This window comes from Poecilia mexicana, unplaced genomic scaffold, assembly GCF_051168715.1.
Source record: "Poecilia mexicana isolate PSO_F unplaced genomic scaffold, ASM5116871v1 scaffold_17, whole genome shotgun sequence".
NCBI lineage: Eukaryota > Metazoa > Chordata > Actinopteri > Cyprinodontiformes > Poeciliidae > Poecilia > Poecilia mexicana.
In genome coordinates this window covers 23,847,025-23,867,229 of record NW_028263386.1, presented here as the reverse complement: position 1 = coordinate 23,867,229, position 20,205 = coordinate 23,847,025, and the positions used below count along the sequence as shown (strand labels likewise).

The 20,205-nt window shown below is 38.7% G+C and overlaps 3 protein-coding genes and 1 long non-coding RNA gene across 4 annotated transcripts; 1 reads left to right on the top strand and 3 right to left on the bottom strand.

The window, feature by feature from the left end:
* Nucleotides 1–126: 126 nt before the first annotated feature.
* LOC148154817 (uncharacterized) lies at nucleotides 127–4,252 on the bottom strand. Its single transcript, XM_088014771.1, has 2 exons — nucleotides 4,024–4,252; nucleotides 127–3,092 (listed from the first exon to the last, which is right to left on the bottom strand). Exons 1-2 carry the CDS (start codon nucleotides 4,096–4,098, stop codon nucleotides 1,323–1,325), a joined length of 1,845 nt encoding a protein of 614 aa, XP_087870897.1. The 5' UTR covers nucleotides 4,099–4,252; the 3' UTR covers nucleotides 127–1,322.
* A 988-nt stretch (nucleotides 4,253–5,240) lies between these two features.
* LOC148154816 (uncharacterized) lies at nucleotides 5,241–6,399 on the bottom strand. The gene is made up of 2 exons (XR_015765859.1): nucleotides 6,016–6,399; nucleotides 5,241–5,778 (listed from the first exon to the last, which is right to left on the bottom strand). It is a non-coding gene; the product is annotated as an uncharacterized LOC148154816 (long non-coding RNA).
* An 804-nt stretch (nucleotides 6,400–7,203) lies between these two features.
* On the top strand, nucleotides 7,204–17,146 carry LOC106909800 (protein NLRC3-like). Its single transcript, XM_088014622.1, has 10 exons — nucleotides 7,204–7,329; nucleotides 7,944–8,075; nucleotides 8,230–8,355; nucleotides 9,683–9,761; nucleotides 9,911–10,136; nucleotides 10,280–12,071; nucleotides 12,546–12,719; nucleotides 13,710–13,883; nucleotides 14,527–14,573; nucleotides 14,722–17,146. Exons 2-10 carry the CDS (start codon nucleotides 7,987–7,989, stop codon nucleotides 15,249–15,251), a joined length of 3,237 nt encoding a protein of 1,078 aa, XP_087870748.1. The 5' UTR covers nucleotides 7,204–7,329; nucleotides 7,944–7,986; the 3' UTR covers nucleotides 15,252–17,146.
* Nucleotides 17,147–17,454: 308 nt separating this feature from the next.
* LOC148154815 (thrombin-like enzyme bothrombin) lies at nucleotides 17,455–18,655 on the bottom strand. Its single transcript, XM_088014836.1, has 4 exons — nucleotides 18,619–18,655; nucleotides 18,215–18,407; nucleotides 17,950–18,132; nucleotides 17,455–17,563 (listed from the first exon to the last, which is right to left on the bottom strand). Exons 1-4 carry the CDS (start codon nucleotides 18,653–18,655, stop codon nucleotides 17,455–17,457), a joined length of 522 nt encoding a protein of 173 aa, XP_087870962.1.
* Between the last annotated feature and the right edge of the window lie 1,550 nt (nucleotides 18,656–20,205).

Below are 20,205 nucleotides of genomic sequence, written 5' to 3'. Positions count from 1 at the left end.
CATGAGAACATTTTTTTAGAGTTTTTATAACTTTCTTCAAATTCAGCAGTTTATTTACTTTGGTTATTAGACCTGTTCAAATGAAAAACGAGCTTAATTTAGATTGAAAACCATAACAGAAAAGTATTGGGTAAAGTAACATTTTATTAGCAAAATATTACAAAAAACATTTGTTTTGCTACTCCAAATAACATGGCCATTAGAATGACCTAACTTTTAAAACAAACTTTGAGATTGAATATAACCTTGTATACACCAGTAAGTTAGTATAAAAGATCATGAACACTGTTGCTTTTGTGGTATCAAAAATAATATGTCATCTCAGATGCAAAGATAGAACAAGTACTAATTGTTAATAAAATACCAAAAATCTGTAACTTGTCGACAACAAGGACATTGGTGCAGGTGTTAGATCAATTGCTCATTTCTGAACATGACAATTTTGCTTGAATTTGATCAAATAACCTCAGCTTTTGCACTGCATTGTATAGTTTCTATTTATAACATTAGGAACAAATGGATTTCTTTAAAAGCTGTGTGAAACAATCACACAGCTTGATTGATGACAGGTGAACAGCACATTTGCTTAGTGACAAGAACATTTATAAAATTAAGGAAAATGTTGAATATTTTCTATAACTTTCTATTGTACATTTGGATTCAACAGCAAATACAAAAGATTAACACCTGAACATTCCTTAACAGATGTGTGTTGAAAATAAAAATGAAAAACAAAAACATTTTCAGACATAAAAAATTCAAAATGAACTGACCCATATTCACCATTTGCAAGTGTTGAAACATTGTATAAGAGTTTCAATATAAATCAGTTTCTTGTTTTATTCCACATCTATTCTAGACCCAATTACTAAATAACAAATAAATTTATAAGTCTTACTCCTTACCAAAAGAGTTTGTGATTTAACTAAACTGTCACTTAATATGTGTTCTACTAAAGAAAGCTTAAAAGCTAGTTTTATTATAACTTTATATGTCTCTAACTATATTTTTCTTGTTACCGTTGAATGTTTCTATCCAGCAGCTGGAGATGTGAGATCAAGTCAAGATGCTTTCGGATGTAATAAACAGTTATTCGTTTGTTTTGTGGCAACTTCATTGTATAATGTGAAACTATAGGTACAATAAAAGAAACTTGAATATTCTTAGCCAAAACTGAGCTTCCAACAGAAATGGGTAACTTCCACCAATTTCTTTTAAACAGGAATAATTTCTCTCAGTTCAAAATACATATTCTTTATGTTTCTTTGCAGTTCTGCTCTACTCTGATTGAACATTTCTAAAGTAGTGCATTCCAGTATGAATCAAACAATGTCCATTACCCAGACATTGCTTTCAAGAACTGCATTGAATTCAGAACGAAAATCTGGGAAGTTTTCATAGCTGTCTGCTATTTTCAGAGTACTTCCACATGTGTGTCCCATAGGTCTTCTAGTGAACTCTGTCATATCTTGAAATTCCACAAATATACTGTTTGTTACAATAAGATCAGATCCAGTGCAAAATCGCAAAAATTTCTGAAGCTTAATGTCATCCAGCTCTCTTATGAATCTTTTGAGATGATTCTCTACTTCCTTTTGCTTTGGATTTAAATCTACAGCAAATTTCAGCAGCTGACAGACTTTTTTGGAAGTTGGTTGCAGGTCTTTGAACAGCTTGTTCAGTGCCTCTGGGCTGAGGGACAGATCTGGGTAGATGATCTCCCTCCAACAGTCAATGACGAACATTGGTTTTTGGACAAGCTCTTTGTGAGCTATTTCATCAAGAATATTAGGAAAACTTTCAGGAGTGATTCTTTTTCTACAGCCATAATTGTCAAGAACTTCCACAAGATCATCAAGGTCAACAGCAGAAAAATTCTTAACTGCCTCCCTCAAAACTTCACATTCTTGGCTGCTCACAAACTGTAGAAAATGTGCTTTAAGATCACTGTAAACATTACTGAAAAGCACCTGTTCAAGAAAAGGGATTGCAATTTTATTTGGAAAATACTGACAGTCTCGGTAGCCTTTCAAAAGGATTCGCCCAACTGCCTTCCATTTTTCAGCGGTAAAGTCATGACGGATGAATGGCACTTTCACTGTTGTACCAAGGGTGCATCGCTCATAGAATTCATTCCAGAAGCAAGTGAGAACATCTCTCAGTAATCCTGAGCCTGTGCCTGCTTCTTCTGTGTTGTCTGGAAGTATGCGTTTTACATTCAGTGTTTTTCTCAAAATCCCTTCATCAGAGAAAGCAGTAATAAGGTCATGTAAAGTGTCAGCATAGCGTACAGTGATTATGATTGCATCTTCTGGATTTGCTGGACTTGGGGGAACCACAAAACCCTCATAGATTAATGTGTCGTCTGTATCTTCCTCAGCATCTAGAATGGGACCAAAAGTAATTTCTGAATCATCTAAAAGTTCTGGACTATGTAGGACTTCAACAGAATTACTCCTGACTTCCACCACCTGCAATGGATTAAATTCACTGCTACTGCTTTCCAAGACAAATACGACTTCAGATGTGTCACTGTTATCTTCTTCTGGATCTTTTGGTTTTGTTGCAATGTAGAAGCGTAACAGTGACAGTCTTGCTGCTTCATACATGTTGCCAATAGTCAGGCCAATGTCTTCAGTAAGGTGGCTCTGTTTAAAGTCCCAAACCTCAAACTCAAAATCTGATTCAGGTCCCTTAGGCGATGTGCCATCAGGAAAAAAAAGGGTCTTTCCTTCTTGAAGAATGTCTTTTAATCCAGCATCAGTGGCCATTTGAATTTTTCTAGTGCCACCTCCGTGCTTCGCTCTCACCTGTTTGGTAGTTTTTCCATCATTATGTATCCATCCAATCTCAACATTTTGTGTTCCCCTTTGCTTCTTTTTCTGTTTTGTACTTTCATGTATTGATGTCTCCTTTGGACTTTCCTTTCTGTTCTTCATTTTCTCACGAAGCTTTTGAAGAAGTCCTTGTTTTCTTTTGGATAATGGTTGTTTGCTTCTGCAGTAGTTGAAAACAGCAATTCTGTCTCCATATGAAGGTAAGTAGTTTTCAAGTGTTGCATCGTCCATGAGACCTATGACCTCACAGTCAATCTGCACACAAACAGATGAGAAAGGACAATTATTTACACTGCAAATCGATGTTAAAGTTACCCTTAAGATTGTATCCTTAGGTCCCTGCTTAAAGCAATTTACTGTTTTGGGGAGAATTACAGTAACAGCAGCAGTAAATGTTCAATTCTCTATTTTACTGAAAAATAGGAAGGACTGGATTGGTTAGCATGCAAGTATAAAAACAGATTCGGAAATATACAGTCTCTTTAAGGTAAAAGGTATCATGCATAAAAACACACAAGGAAATGTTAACAGTTCATTTTTATTACAAAAATTAAACATCACATTAAGTTTGATTTCGTTAAATGAAGCCTACCATTTCTATACCTGTGCAATAAATGTACTGATAGTGTAGCTCAGGGAGTGAGATGTAATTTCAGTCCTGAGCTGACACATCACAAAATGCAGGAAAATTATTTCGTGATTTTCATAATGTAACTTTTTTAAACACCGTAACACAAACATAAGACAAAATAACATAGATATGCACTTTAGTTGGTGGCTGTATGACTTGCACCAGATCGATGTAAGTCATACATTCTCCTTTTAATATATATATATATATATATATATATATATATATATATATATATATATATATATATATATATATACTGAACTAAAAGTTACACAGTTTAACACAGCAGACATCTTATTTAGAAGGTGGCTGACATACAGCTAACCTTAGTTTCATTATAAAACATTCAAACAGAAAAACAATAAAATAAACGCATCAAACACTTACGGGACAATTCCAGCAATCAACAGCTGTTACATCCTTTATTCAGCTGTGTGATTTAACATTGTAAATCACGCTTATTCCTATAACCGCGTAAGCTAACAAACATGCTAACAACTAGCCATAACCGTTCGTATTTAGAGACCAAACTATCTCATTTGATTTACTCACCTTTTGTTCTTCCATTAGTGCAATGGAAGCTTCGGGGACTCCTCTGGCACGCAAAAACTCACTTAAATCAGACATCTTTCTCCAGAACGCTAGTTAGCTGTTCGCCACAACTCGCATCTGTGGGTCTGAAGCTGGTTGCTTGTCTGGGTCGGAAGTTTTTTTTTTTTTTTTTTTTTTTTTCCCCTCTGAATTCTGACGGGAAAAAAAAAAAAAAAAAAAAAAAAAAAAAATGGGCCACTGATTTTTTCCCCCCTCTGAATTCAGAAAAAAAAATTTTTTTGGCCACAATTTTTTTTTTTTTTTACTTTTTTCCCTCTGAATTCGGAGAATTTTTTTTTTCTGACTTTATTTTTTTTTTTTTCAGTGGCCCTAATCCTCTTCCGTATTTTTTAGCTATTTCTGCAGTCAAAATGTTTTATTTTTCTTAGCTTGTAGGTCATGTAACCTATTAACTCAAAATCTGTGTACAATTATTCTATTAAACTATAGATTAGGCATATTTTTATTCCATTTTGACCCCTTTTTTAACCAGAATTATATTTTAAAAAAAAAAGAAAATTCATAAAATGTATTACCTCAGATGATCATCACTTGTTACCCGTAATGTTCAATTGCATAAAATTCTAGGCCAGGATCTATGTCATTACATGTTCACTTACCTGAAATATGTTAAATACAACAAATATTTATTAAAGTGTGGTCTATTTCATAAAATTTGTCACCTTTATTGTTTAATTACACATTAAATGTTTAAAGATGGGCTCTTTCATCTGGTTTGTGTCATGATGTGGCGGTGGACACAAATGCAGCAGGCAGTGGACTTACTTTATGTGGATGTAGAAACAAGGCTGATCTAACAATAAGAACTAAGGAACACAGAGCAAGAGAAACTAGAAGACCTAAACAAAGAAATAACCCAACTAGAATGACACAGAAAGATACAGACTCAGACATGGAACAATAACTGAACCTATGGTGATCAAATTAAGAAATAAACATTACTAGAAACCCTGCAGGGAGGCTGAAATAAGAAATAACTAGAAGGATAAAATAGAATAGTCATTAAAGAAGGCTTGACATGGACTCAGACAAACAAGGAAAAGCAATAATATTATTCTAACTACACTAAATACCATGAACCACTTAAGTGAATTGAAACACAAAGTTAATAAAATGAAAAGCAAAACAAACCCAAAAACCCAGTGTCTTGACAGATGTCTGATTATATAATTGTTTACTTTAATCACATAAAATATTTATTTAAAAATATAATCTCATTACATGTATGTTTATTACCTGAATATTTAAATATCAAATTGTTACTTAAAATGTGATTCTTTTCTTCACGTTTACATGCAACTTGAAGTGCTTGAATCAAACGATTCATGAATGTTTAATACATTAAATTATTAAATGAGAGAACAGCCACTTCCAACTGTACACATATTTCAACACAAATGGTTCCTGTTCCTCTTCAGAGTCTGCAGTCTTGCTGAGCTCCTCTCCTGGGGTTCCTTCCTCCTCAGCCTCTCCAACTTGCTCCTCTTCTGTTGCCTCTGCTACTGTGTTTTCATTATTTATCTCTTCTGGGGTAAATAATGAAATCAGTCTCAGTAACCTGTTGATGGTTTTGCTGTATCGCCTCTTTAATTGACGCCCATGTCGGTCCGATGTTGTGGCGTTTACCTCAGTGACCCACATTCAGCACTGGACCCCAGTCAGGATTGAGCTCATCCATTTCATACGTCGGTTTGCCTTTAAGAGGACATATCAGAACACATCGCTATTAAAGCTGTACATTTGATAACACTAGTAAAATAGTTTACTTCACAATAATGTAATAACCTCGATGTCCACTGACAAAACTCGGACTATGCTACATAAACAATATTAGCCCGAGCTAAACAACAGAAACTGAACGTAAGAACACTCGGACAAAATCATAGAACAACATTATGACACAAAACCAACAAAGCAAATTTAGACACTCACCAGAAAGGAAATGTCTGGAGGAAACTTGTAGGTATCTGGGGATTTTGGAGAACGTGATATCAAGACGTGTCACCGCTGATACCAGGACATTCGTCTTCTTTTCGTTAGCACCGATAGCTTAGCCTCCTCACGTTGTTTCCAAGCAGGATAATAGTGAAACCAAAGTCCGTCTTATATCCTTTTACCGTTTCAGTCGTGTGATCGGACATTACAGACAATAACGTAGCAAGTTCGTACCATAGCTAAATTATTTTAAGTAACTTGGATTGAAAAAATCTGCGAGACTGTTTTTTTTATACTGCGAGACTGTTGTCTATGGACCCCTAAGATGGCGCTGATACCCCTCCGACTAGAGCAGTGACGTCACGCTCCAAAGCTCTATTGGACTTGGCAACAGAATCTCAAAATAGTTCCTGTTTTCCCAGCAACAAAATGCGCATCTCTCTCCTTCCTCCAATGTTTACATTTCTGTCGCTGCTGATACTGTCGCATAGAAACGGCAGTCGCTCCCCAAGAGCTTAGAGTAAATAAAATTACATTATTTTAATTTATTTAAAAATAAATTAAATGATTTTTAAATAATTTAAAAATAATTTAAATTTTTAAATTATTTAAAAATAAAAAAAAAAATAAAAAAATTTAAATTTAATTTTAAAAAAAAAGTTAAAATTTTAATTTTTTTTAAAAATTTCTTTAAATTTCTAGTAACAGTAACATTACTGTGCGTATGTGCGAAAATAGTAATGCAAAGTGATTTCTTTAAGTTACTGTAGTCTGACTACTGGATTTGAAATAGCAACGCGTTAGATTACTCCTGAAAAATGTGGGAGTGACGTCACTGAGCACAGATTTGCTGCTGATCTTTGACCTACGGATCACTTTGACCATCACGGACATATTTGGATTATATAAAAACACTTCATCTGGATTGAATAAACAGACATCCTGCAGATGCAGGAATTAGTTTCACCAACAGAAAGAGATAAATCCCCACCAATGTGTTCCAAGTGAAAACAGACTGTCAGCCTGAGAGTGTTTGTGTTTTCTCTGGCAGTCACAGTAAGGGCTCATATCTTCAAACATCAGCAGGTCAACTTCGTTCTGACTCTCCCGGTTTGATCAGTCAGACCAGTCTGACCTGTTGCACGAAGCAACCAGCAGCTATGTTCTCTGGACTCTTTTCTTTTCATAATACTTTCAGTTTAAACTCACCTGCTCAGGTGTGGCACCAGTCTGGTTCTACTGTGGCTCTTTTGCGTCTCTGTCCGTTGTTCAGACGTTCTTCTTTATTTCTTTGGACCATTTGAAAAACCTGTAAGTTTGCTTTTATTCCAACTTTAAATTTGTGTTCAGGAAATTCCCTGTTTCTTTCTGCCCTCTGATGTTTGGGGAACAGGTTCACTTCTGATTCCAGGTCAAAGTTTAATCTCTCTGCTGTTTGAAGGATAATCTATAGGATTATTAGAACACAGATGAACTGGAATGTCTTTGTTTTCTTCTCTGAACAAACTGCTTCCTTTTTCTTTGCCTTGTATCAAACTCTGGTCTCCACCATTAAAATGAAAGAAAACAGTTGTCTGCTTCTTTCTTTCAAAAATAAAATTAGATTATTGTTACAATATGTCTATTCAGTCAAATTACTAAAGAGTTCATCTTTATTAGAGCAGATAATCCACTTGTAGAGATTAATAATTGTGAAATAAAATAATTCCTGAGCTTTAACTAGAGAGTGGAAATGTTGGACTGATAGAAGTGCAGCAGCTGATGCAGCTTCCTCTGCCTCTCTGCTGTCTGACTGCATTCACCTGACACTGATATGACGCAGAGAAGAAGAGCCAATCAGAGGAGGAGCAGCTGATCTTTTTCCAGCACTAATGATGGATGATCAGAGTTGATGTGCAGATGAAGGATGTATGTTTCCTCTGCAGGTGAAGGTAGAAAGTGTGTGTCAGCCGATGTGAATTCAGCAGCATGGATCAGTGTGAGGACAGAGAGGAGGGAGTCCCTCCCTCTAAAACCACTCTGTGTGGGGAAGATGAGAGCCAGAGCAAAGGTCAGAGGTGAGGTCACCATCTCTAACTGTCCACAGCCCTTTTCACACAGCGTTCACTGTAATCAGGCCAAAACAGACGTGGTGATGAAGCTGCTGCTGCTCCTCTTTGCTGCTTCATCCAGACTGAACAGATGAAGTTTTAATCATCATGTTTCTGTCAGGATCCATCAGAGACTCGGACCAGAACCAGGACCAGAACCAGAACCAAGCTGTGTGTCCTTCAAGTCTGACCGGTCAAAGCATGGGCTCATTGACTTTAAATCTCATGGAGCTCCACCATCAGAGAGGTGAGCTGTTTCTAACTGCTGTAACTTTTCTGTTTATATCTGTCATTGTGGCCATGTGACGATACAAAGTTCTGTTACGTTGTCCTGAGAACAGTACACGGAATTTCATTTTATTTTTCTTCATATGTGTCCATACGTACATTGATGTATCCATGGTAACATGATACCATGGAGACAGTAATGCCTAAATGGATTGTTGGTACCGAAACATTTTTTTTGAAAGAACTTCTGAGTATTAATCAGGTCTGTTCAGGTCCACAGTCTCTACCCAGAGCTTCTACACCTCCATCTAGTTTACAGTAGTCTCAATATTTGATCTGTTTCTCTGAGATCCATCTAACCATCATTCGTGTAGTGATACTGCCTCCTTCTAGGCAATTATTGACACCATACATAAGTAATTACTGCTGATGAGTAAGAGAAAACATTCACCAGAATAAACTCACTTTTTAATCAGGACACATAAACTGTTATGTTGTCATGATCACAAACATTTAACTGCATTTTATTCTGTTTTGCATCAACTTATTTTTTTTTTTCCCAAATGAAACAAACTCATTTATTTTATCCAACATTAATACTAACACAAAAAGACAAAGGCAAGAGTGAATTTCATTTCTAGGTTGATATTTGGATCATTCTCTAAATCTGGCTGCTGTTAGGTTGGAGGTTCAAGCATCGCATAACTTGGTGCATTACCTTCCATTTCTACAGTAAAATTAAATATCTCCAGATGATCTCAAACGGACCGCCTGGTTCTGAATGAAGCTCCATCAGATCCTCCTTGGATGGTCAGAGTGGAAAGGACTCCTGGTTCTTCTCCATGTCAGAGCTCAACACTAATATAACTAAACTGCTCTCTCAGTCATTTCAACCCAAAATGTTTGTCTCAGAAACAGAGCTCTTTAAACAAGGACTGGTTCTGACGGGAATCATTTAGAACATTGCATTGATGATCTGTCTGGTTCTGTTGTGTCTAAAAGTTCTTTAATTTACAATCAGTCACATTAAAAATGATCTTTGAAGCAAAACTCCACAGAAAGTTTTTAATGAGTTTTTTTTTCTGGGACTCTGTCTCCACCAGCATCAGATCTGCTGACAGTGTGGACAGTTTGAAGTCCAAGTTCAGCACCAACTTTTTAAAATGTCTGCTGGGTGATTCTGGTGTTAGTGGTCTTTATCCTTGTAGTTTCTTTGTGTTGTGTTCACGTGATGCTCTGTTTTTCTTCTTTGAGGACTTTTAATGTGATGCTCTTGACGATTTCAACTCTTAATACTGCTGGATGAATATTTCCTGATTTCCTGATTGTTCCTGGTTCCTCCACAGAGTGGACCAGCAGAGCTCAGAGGTTCCCAGTGATCCGTCTGCCCAGCAGCATCAAATAGAGATGGACTCCACATTTATGGTCTGTACATGAACAACTATTACTTTTCCATGGGTTCTGTTCACAATCGTCTCCATGCTGCACTTTGTAGACCAGAGGACTGTCAGTCTGTCCAACATCCCTACATAATTTCTTAATTCATGTTTCCTTCATCTATTATTCTGTTCCAGCTGCTGGAGGAAAACATTGTCACTTTTGTGAAGAACGAGCTGAAGAAGATCCAGAAGGTTCTGAGTCCAGATTACCCAGAATGCTCAAAGAGTCCGAGAGATGATGATGAGGTGTTGAAAGGTGATAATGAAGAGCAGAGGAGGAGCAGCAGAGAGGCACTGATGAAGATCACACTGAACTTCCTGAGGTGGATGAAGCAGGAGGATCTGGCTGACCGTCTGCAGAGTAAGAGGATTTCTACAAAGATTTAACTTGATGGATAAATCACACATTTACTGATGTCTGAAGAGATGGAATCACATTCATTAAAACAATCTTCATAAGATGATTTTGCTTAATTCTTTATTTTACTTTTTGTGTTATTTTAGACATTTTCACTGGAGTTAGTCAACGTCAACTTAAATCTGGTCTGAAGAAGAAGTTCCAGTCTGTGTTTGAGGGGATCGCTAAAGCAGGAAGTCCAACCCTTCTGGACCAGATCTACACAGAGCTCTACATCACAGAGGGAGGGACTGGAGGGGTCAATGATGAACATGAGGTCAGACAGATTGAAACAGCATTCAGGAAACCACACAGACCAGAAACAACAATCAGACAAGAAGACATCTTTAAAGTCCCACCTGAAAGTGATCAACCAATCAGAACAGTGATGACAAAGGGAGTGGCTGGCATTGGGAAAACAGTCTTAACACAGAAGTTCACTCTGGACTGGGCTGAAGACAAAGCCCACCAGAACATCCACTTCATATTTCCATTCACCTTCAGAGAGCTGAATGTGCTGAGAGAGAAAAAGTTCAGCTTGGTGGAACTTGTTCATCACTTCTTTACTGAAACCAAAGAAATCTGCAGCTTTGAACCCTTCCAGGTTCTGTTCATCTTTGATGGCTTGGATGAGAGTCGACTTCCGCTGGACTTCCACAACAAGGAGATCCTGACTGATGCTACAGAGTCCAGCTCAGTGGATGTTCTGCTGACAAACCTCATCAGGAGGAAACTGCTTCCCTCTGCTCTCCTCTGGATAACCACACGACCTGCAGCAGCCAATCAGATCCCTCTTGAGTGTGTTGGCATGGTGACAGAGGTCAGAGGGTTCAATGACCCCCAGAAGGAGGAGTACTTCAGGAAGAGATTCAGAGATGAGCAGCAGGCCAGCAGGATCATCTACAACATGAAGAAATCACGAAGCCTCCACATCATGTGCCACATCCCAGTCTTCTGCTGGATCACTGCTACAGTTCTGGAGGATGTGATGGAGACCAGAGAGGAAGGAGAGCTGCCCAGAACCCTGACTGACATGTACATCCACTTCCTGGTGGTTCAGACCAAAGTGAAGAAGGTCAAGTATGATGGAGGAGCTGAAACAGATCCACACTGGAGTCCAGAGAGCAGGAAGATGATCGAGTCTCTGGGAAAACTGGCTTTTGATCAGCTGCAGAAAGGAAACCTGATCTTCTATGAATCAGACCTGACAGAGTGTGGCATCGATATCAGAGCAGCCTCAGTGTACTCAGGAGTGTTCACACAGATCTTTAGAGAGGAGAGAGGGCTGTACCAGGACAAGGTGTTCTGCTTCGTCCATCTGAGCGTTCAGGAGTTTCTGGCTGCTCTTCATGTTCATCTGACCTTCATCAACTCTGGAGTCAACCTGATGGAAGAAACACAAACATCTAAGAAGTCTGCATTATTTAATAAACCTAAACTAAAGTCTCTCCATCAGAGAGCTGTTGACCAGGCCTTACAGAGTCCAAATGGACACCTGGACTTGTTCCTCCGTTTCCTCCTGGGACTTTCACTCCAGACCAATCAGAGACTCCTGCAAGGTCTGATGATAAATACAGGAAGTAGTTCACATACCATTCAGGAAACAGCTCAGTACATCAAGGAGAAGATCAATGAGAATGTGTCTGCAGAGAACAGCATCAATCTGTTCCACTGTCTGAATGAGCTGAATGATCGTTCTCTAGTGAAGGAGATCCAACAGTCTCTGAGGTCAGGAAGTCTCTCCACAGATGAACTGTCTCCTGCTCAGTGGTCAGCTCTGGGTTTCATCTTAGTGTCATCAGGAGACGAACTGGATGTGTTTGACCTGAAGAAATACTCTGCTTCAGAGGAGGCTCTTCTGAGGCTGATTCCAGTGGTTAAAGTCTCCAACACATCTATGTAAGGACACAGTTATTGCATTTATTTTTGATACATAGAAATCTGCCATTGATGAGGTAAATATATATTCATGTTTCAGTTTATATATTGGTGCTTTGTCTATTCAAAGTGTCCCATTGGGGGTGGGAGGGGGAGGCGTGTAAAAATGAAACAGACTTCCTTCAGCAGCTGGACATAATGTTGAATAGTCAAGCAGCAAAACTCCTCCTATTTATGTTAAAATTTATTTATGATTAATTTAGTTCACTGTTGAATTTTATAATTCTCGTTCCAACCTCCTTGTTGCCTGTAGTTCTGTCCTTTAAGGCCGGATGACTAACTAAAGAAAAAAACAATTCTCAACAAAAAGCAACATACATATGTGTAAAAAAAAGATAGTTCCTTCTCTGTCCAAGAAAAACATTGTTGATCGAAAAAAAAAAAGAAATTTCTGAAGAATTTTATAATAACAGATTTTCCTCCCTGTCTCCTCAGACTGAGTGGCTGTAACCTCTCGGAGAGAAGCTGTGAAGCTCTGTCCTCAGTTCTCAGCTCCCAGTCCTCCAGCCTCAGAGAACTGGACCTGAGTAACAACAACCTGCAGGATTCAGGAGTGAAGCTTCTTTCTGCTGGACTGAAGAGTCCAAACTGCAACCTGGAGACTCTCAGGTACAATGTTCTCAATCCTGGTGAAGCCATTTGTCTTCACCAGGCAGTATAATGTATCTTTGCTAACAGAGATACATTATACTGCCAAAAGTATTTGACCCCTCATCCAAATGATAGGAATCAGGTGTTCCAATCACTTCAATGGTAACAGGTGTATGAAAGTAAGCACCTAGCCAGACTGTTTCACAAACATTTGTGAAAGAATGGGTTGATCTCAGGAACTCTATGAATTCCAGCGTGGAACTGTGATAGGATGTGCAACCTATCACTAACAAGTGGCTAACAAGTCTACACATAAATGTTGCTGGTTTTCATTTATTCCAGGTTGAGAAAGCCAAAAACAGAGGTGCTTAGAAAGGCAGCGGTCAGACTTCCATTGCTAGTCTAACTCTGGATACTTGACAGATTGCAGCATCCAAATGAGTATTATAACAGATCCTATCTCCAAGCAGTTGTTAAGACTTTCTAACCAGAACTGCTCCCAACAAACTCAACAATTATGTACATATTGGCTGTTACATGCAGTCTTTTAAAATTTCTTTTAAATAGTCTAGAGCTGTTTCAACATACAAATATTCACATCTTAAACATGATTATAAATTGCCCTTCTCAGCTGCACATTTCTTACAAAATGATTATGCTGTTTTTTAATTAAATGTACAGCATTATTATTCCACTGTCATGAATGTGTCGTATTATTTTTTATTTTTACCTTTTCTTGAATATCCAATTCTTCAATTACCTTAATCTTGCTGCTGGTAAACGTGAACTCCCTCTGTGGAACAATGAAATACGTTTGTATTCTGATCCTTTCTACATGAGACAACTGTTGATTGTTATTACCCACAGAAATTAGACTGTTACTACTACTTTATCTTGTTGACAGGTTAAGCACAATTTATTGACTTTTTTCCTCTTGTGAAAAAGACCAGCTCTGACCTGGCGTTCTACCTCAACGTTCTCATCTTGTGATGAATTGTGTGTCTGCAGTGTGTCAGGCTGTTTGGTCTCAGAGGAAGGCTGTGCTTCTCTGGCCTCAGCTCTGACCTCCAACCCCTCCCATCTGAAAGAGTTGGACCTGAGCTACAATCATCCAGGAGACTCGGGAGTGAAGCTGCTGTCGGCTGGACAGAAGGATCCACGCTGGAGACTGGAAGCTCTCAGGTATGGAGGAACCTGCTGCAGGAGCAGAGAAGGTCTGATAGAGGAGGAAGAGGGAGAAACGTCTTTAGTCAGTCTGCTGGAGAACATTTACTTTGAAGCTAAGTATTTAGTTTGATAATTAAATATTTAGTTTGCAACCATGGCATTTATAAATGAATGTTTGCAAAGTTACAACTTGTTTGATTCTTGTTGAACTCTTTGTTGAATGCGGTGCAGCTTCTCCTTTTTGATGTTCGTATTTCTGGATATTCCAGTGAGGCCACAGCAGGTTTTCAGCAGCAGGTTGTTTAGTGTTTCATTCCTTCATCTGTGTGGATGGAGCAGGCATCCAGGTGTTGATCAGAGTTTAGATTGATTGTGTTTTAATGGTGATTATTAAATCAGGTTGAGCTTCCAGAAATGTTTCCTTAGTTTCCCAATGTCCAGGGTTTCCTTTCTGCTCTCTGTTGGAGCTTTTCCTGTGTTTGGAGAAATGAGTTGTGCTGCAGCAGCACCAACTGTTTTTCCTACATGCACTGCAGTTTGCAATCCAGATGTTGGACTGTTCCTGTCTCAGTGGAGGACAATGTCTGTCTGACAGACATGCAATGTCCATGTTTGCTGCTGAAAGAGACTGATGGTCTGACCCCCCTCCTCCTTTCAGGGTGGAACCTGCTGGAGGCCGATTCTTGACACCAGGTCTGAGGAAGTGTAAGTGTGCTTTTAATCTGATTCATGACAACAAAGCAGCTCACATTCAACCATCTTCAAACTGTTACATCACTCATTCAGGATCATCATCAAAGTGTCAATAAATGATCAATAACTGCAGCTGGGTTGTGTTTGTTCTCCCCATCAGATTCCTGTCAACTCGCCATCGACACAAACTCAGTGAGCAGAGAGCTCCAACTGTCTGAAGACAACAGGAAGCTGACACATGTGAAGGAGCTTCAGTCATATCCTGATCATCCAGACAGATTTGATTATCATCCTCAGCTGCTGTGTAGAACTGGTCTGACTGGTCGCTGTTACTGGGAGGTCGAGTGGAGAGGAAGAGTTGAGCTATCAGTGAGTTACGGAAGAATCAGGAGGAAAGTAAACAGTGAAGACTGTTTGTTTGGATTGAATGATCATTCCTGGAGTTTAATCTGCTCTGATGAGTTTGGTTTCTTTGTCAGGCACTGTAACATAGAAACTCCTCTCTCCTCCTCCGTCTCTAACAGAGTAGCAGTGTATGTTGACGTTCCTGCTGGCATTCTGTCTTTCTACAGAGTCTCCTCCGACTCACTGATCCACCTCCACACCTTCAACACCACATTCACCGAACCTCTGCTTCCTGGTTTTGGGTTCTGGTGGACCAGTTCTGGTTCTTCAGTGTTTCTGTGCTGAGTTGATTCTAAACTCTCTCACTGTTGAACAGATATGTCAGTCTCTTCATGTCTCTCTTTCACTCAAAAACACATTTTCAGATTCATGGATTAAATCTGTTCCTTTGTGAAACTCTTCTAAATGATTCCTAGGAAACTTTTTCCCCCCTCATATCTTTCAAAGATTGAAGCTTGGATCATTCTAGGATTATTCCAAGATCCACGTCATTGTCGTGAGTTGAGTCAGAAAGGCGCCCTGGAGCCTTTTTGGGAACAATGGAGCCTCTCTCCTTGAAGTTCTTGATGATGCGATAGATTGTTGACTGAGGTGCAATCTTTCTAGCTGCGATACTCCTCCCTGTTAGGCCATTTTTGTGCAGTGCAATGATGACTGCACGTGTTTCTTTAGAGATAACCATGGTTCACACAAGAGAAACAATGATGCCAAGCACCAGCCTCTTTTTAAAGTGTCCAGTGGTGTCATTCTTACTTAATCATGACAGATTGATCTCCAGCCCTGGGTCATCAACACCCACACCTGTGTTAATGGAGCAATCACTGAAACGACGTTAGCTGGTCCTTTTAAGGCAGGGCTGCAGTGAAGTTGAAATGTGTTTTGGGGGATAAAGTTCATTTTCTAGGCGAATATTGACTTTGCAATTAATTGCTGTTAAGCTGATCACTCTTTATAACATTCTGGAGTATATGCAAATTGCCATTATACAAACTGAAGCAGTAGACTTTGTAAATGTTAACATTTGAATCATTCTCAAAACCTTTGAGCATGACTGTACATAAACAAGAGGGTTTTTGTTTTTACTTATTTCCGGTCTTTTTAGACCTCTGTAACAACAGCACCACATGCTGACAAAAACAAGAATTACAACCAGTCAGTGAAATAAAAGCAAAACATGGTTTACAAAATACATTTGACATGTACCCATTTCTCACCTGGTTACATAAAGCAAGGTGAAGTTTTAAAAAGAGTTGAGCCTAAAGAGTAAAGAGTTTCCTCCTGTCAGAGAAACTCCCTCACTGTTGAACAGATAGTTCAGTCTCTCCAATCTATTTCTTGGTGAAACAATTCAGATTGAGTCCTTGGAAATTCTTTCTTCTTCCAGTCCTTTAAAAATGGAAGCTGGGATTATTCCAGGATTATTCCAAGATCCACTTGTTTTCCTGTTTGTTTTCAGTCAAAGCCTCACATTGAATATCAAGATGTTGTTTCTCTTTTTTCCCCCCTTCAGTCATCAGTTAGGTTTCATTGAAATGTTGATCAGTTTTTCTCAATCACTGAACATTTTCTGTTTCTGTCGGCTCAGATAGACAGAGTTAGCTATCTATCTGCGCTAAGCTAGGAAAATCTGATGAGGTAGCATTGATAGACAGAACACCGGTTGCCCTCTTTTGGGGGGAAAAAAACCCGGAGCTTCGCCCAGAGCTGATCATCCAAGCTCGCGGCGATTCTCAGCACGTTCGTCTTCTGACGGTGTCTGAGCGCCAAAAGTTTTGGGCCAGTAAAACTTTCCAAGTGCTGCTTTTTCTCTATGTGAGTCTCTAGAGGTTTAATTAGTTTCACCCGTTTTTAAATTATTTTCTTAAAACCTCTCTTTCATTCCAGATTTTGACTTTTAAATTGTTGCAATTTTTATTTCATTTGTATCTTCATTAAAAAAATTATTTAAAAAAAATGTATTTTAAAATTCTTCTAATTTTATTATATGTTAATTGTTGTATCATGTGACTTCTGTTTCATTATTTTTGTGTACAGCTTGTTGGAGTCTAAAGTTCTCCAGAACTAAATCATGAATAGTATCTTCAGAGCTGCAGAGTTTAGATGCTGCATGTTCATTTCTGCTGTAAAAGAAAGACAAAAACTGAATAAATACATTGCTTCTGGTGTTCCTCTTCATGTTACTCAGATCTCATGTCACGTTTTTAGACCCAGTTCAGGGAAAATATCAACTGAACAAACTGAAGCATGAATGTAAAAATGATCAGCCAGGAAATGATTCTTTTGCATTCATTTATTGATTTATTTTTCATTTCTGAGCCATAGGAAGCTCCATTAGGCGGTCAAGGTCAGGTGAGAAAAAACAGAACTATTAATTTACCCTAATTATACAAACCTGTTGTATCTACATTAAGATAACTAATGTAGATACAACTATGAAATTATTTCTGAGAAGGAATTTGACGATAATTTTATTTCATGATAGTTTGTTTTATTTAAGCCCAGTTTGTCGTTTTATCCAATCCATGTATTCACACACATCCATGACACCAGATGGAATCTGATATGCATCTAGTCCAGAACTAACAATCACACCATAAATCATGTTGTTAGGGTTAGGGGTTCAAGATCACTCCTGAACCAGAGTCACCCTGAAGAAAAATTGATATCAATAAATTTGTGTCTTCAGACACTTTAGAGCAGAGGTTCCCAAACTTTTTCTCCTGTGCCCCCCCTACCCCCCCAGTGATTTACAAACATTTTCTGCCCCCCCCCAGGAGACACAGGAGTGTCCGCCTCCAGTCCTCAGTGACGACTTCCTGCGTCCTTTACATGCGTCTCTGGTCCAACACACCTGAGCTAAACGGGTTCTGGTTCTGCTGGTGGCCTGATTACCTGACTCAGGTGTGCTGAAGCAGAGGCAGCAGGACTGGAGGAGTGGAGACAGAAAACCTGAAGTCATGATTTTGATCAGAGAAAGACTTACACTTTGAGACAATTGTTGCAATTTGGTAGCTGAACAGGTGGGATGTCTGTTACTGGTCTCCGAAGCCTCAGCAACATGATGTCGTGGTACTGGCCAGAAGAATAGATCACAGGAGGCTGTCGGATTACCTGATTTTGCTGTTTAGCAGTCCGTGGATGAACTTTTGATATTGCTACGTTATACCTGCAGAAAATGTTAAATTATAATGAACACACAGAAAACCTGATCATCTGCAGATCAAACTGTGTTAATGTCTCTTTCCTACCATCCTGCCTCTGACTTCCAGCAGTGAGCTGCAGTCAAGATCCACTCAGGGTGGATCAGAGATGCTCCACAGTAATACTTTTGCTCTCCGTAGGTGTCGTCCAGCCGAACAAAATAAAGACGCTCCTTGTCATCACAGTCATGACCTCCAATGATTCTCTTCTGCAGAGAAACAACTGAGTTCACTGAAACACCTGAAGAAGAAAAAGGAGGACTTTATTCAGAAATCAGGTGCAAACATGGCTGCTGGAACAGAAGAAGGATAAACAGTTAAAAATTGAAAAGCATCACAATTTATATGCAAAGAAAGTTTCAGTCTGAAACATAATCAGAGGGAAGTTTGAGATGCACAGAGAGCAGCAGCCTATGAAACCAGTGGAAGTGTCTCCAGTGTGTCCGACTCACCCAGCAGCAGCAGCAGATGCACCTTCAGCAGAGCCATTGCTGGTCCAGTTTCCTGTGAATGTCTGCAGTCCTGCAGCAGCTTTTAAACTCTGTTCACAACTTCTTGCTAGACAGGAAGCCACCAATCACAGCATAGACACTGATCTGTCCAATCACAGCATAGACATTGATCTGCACTGTCATCTCCATACAGAAGAACTTTAACATCTCATCGTTCTAGACACTTGAAAAAAGTTCTTGTTCTTTTATCAGATTATTTCACTAATAAAACGTTTCCCCCTCTTATAATTTAAATAAGCAGTCAATGAAACTTGAACTTTTTCATTAATGTTAAGTAGAACAAGTAGCTCCTACTTGTTTTAAGCCAAGTAACTTTGTTGCAAAGTTACTTGTAAGTTAGTTTTGCCTTATCTCAGTGGACTGGGAGATTTGAACTAGAAACTAGACTAAATATATTTGGTAAATCTTCTGTTTTGCAGTGAACAAGCTTGCAGTGAGTTTTACTCAAGGGAAACTTGATGAAATACAAATAAATGATTATCTGAAGAAAGAACGAAGAATTCGTTTAGCAAATGCTTTTCACAGACTGACAGATTCGCTTCCTTATAAACACAGTTTTGGCGAGTTAAGGTAATTTCGAAACAGTTCCTGTATCAGTCACGTGACATGCTGAAACCAATACGCGCACCGACACAGGATTTTGGTCTGTGGGCTTGATGCATGCACCGACGCATCGGTGTTGCCGAACCCATGACTACTATAAACTCATAGACACAAAATACTAAAATTGCACATTTTATACTACTAAAATGTCACACACGCAGACGCACACACACACACACACGCACACACATACACACACACACACACACACACGCACACACACCCCCCCCCCCCCACACACACACACAAAATACTAAAATATTATCACATGCGCATACAATTTTTCTCTCTCTCACACACAAAATACTAAAATTAAGCGTACACTAATATCACACACACATACAATTTTTTTTCTCACACGCATACATAAAAGACTAAGATTGCACATATAAACTAATAAAATATTGCATGCACATGCATTTTTTTCTCTCTCTCGCACACACAGAGGACTAAAATTGTACATATGCACTACTAAAATATCACACACACATACACACAAAGCATACAGACATACTATTCTGAATGATAGGTCGAAAATGTGTGTAAACTAACACTAGGCTGAATGAATTAATTAAAGAATTAATAGGGATGAAACTTGAATTTTTCTGTGTGAGAGACTCCTTTTTTGTATGTGTGAGAGTGTCACAGAAGAGGCGGGGCGTAATTGGGAGATCAGATCTGATCTCCCAATTATGGCCACCTCAACTCTCACACATACAAAAAATGAGTTCCTCGCACAGAGAAATTCAAGTCTCATCCCCATTAATTAATTAATTAATTAATTAATTAATTAATTAATTCAGCCTAGTGTTAGTTCACACACACACATGCACACATTTTCGACCTATCATTCAGAATTGTATATCTGTATGCTTTGTGTGTATGTGTGTGCATGCAATATTTTATTAGTTTATATGTGCAATC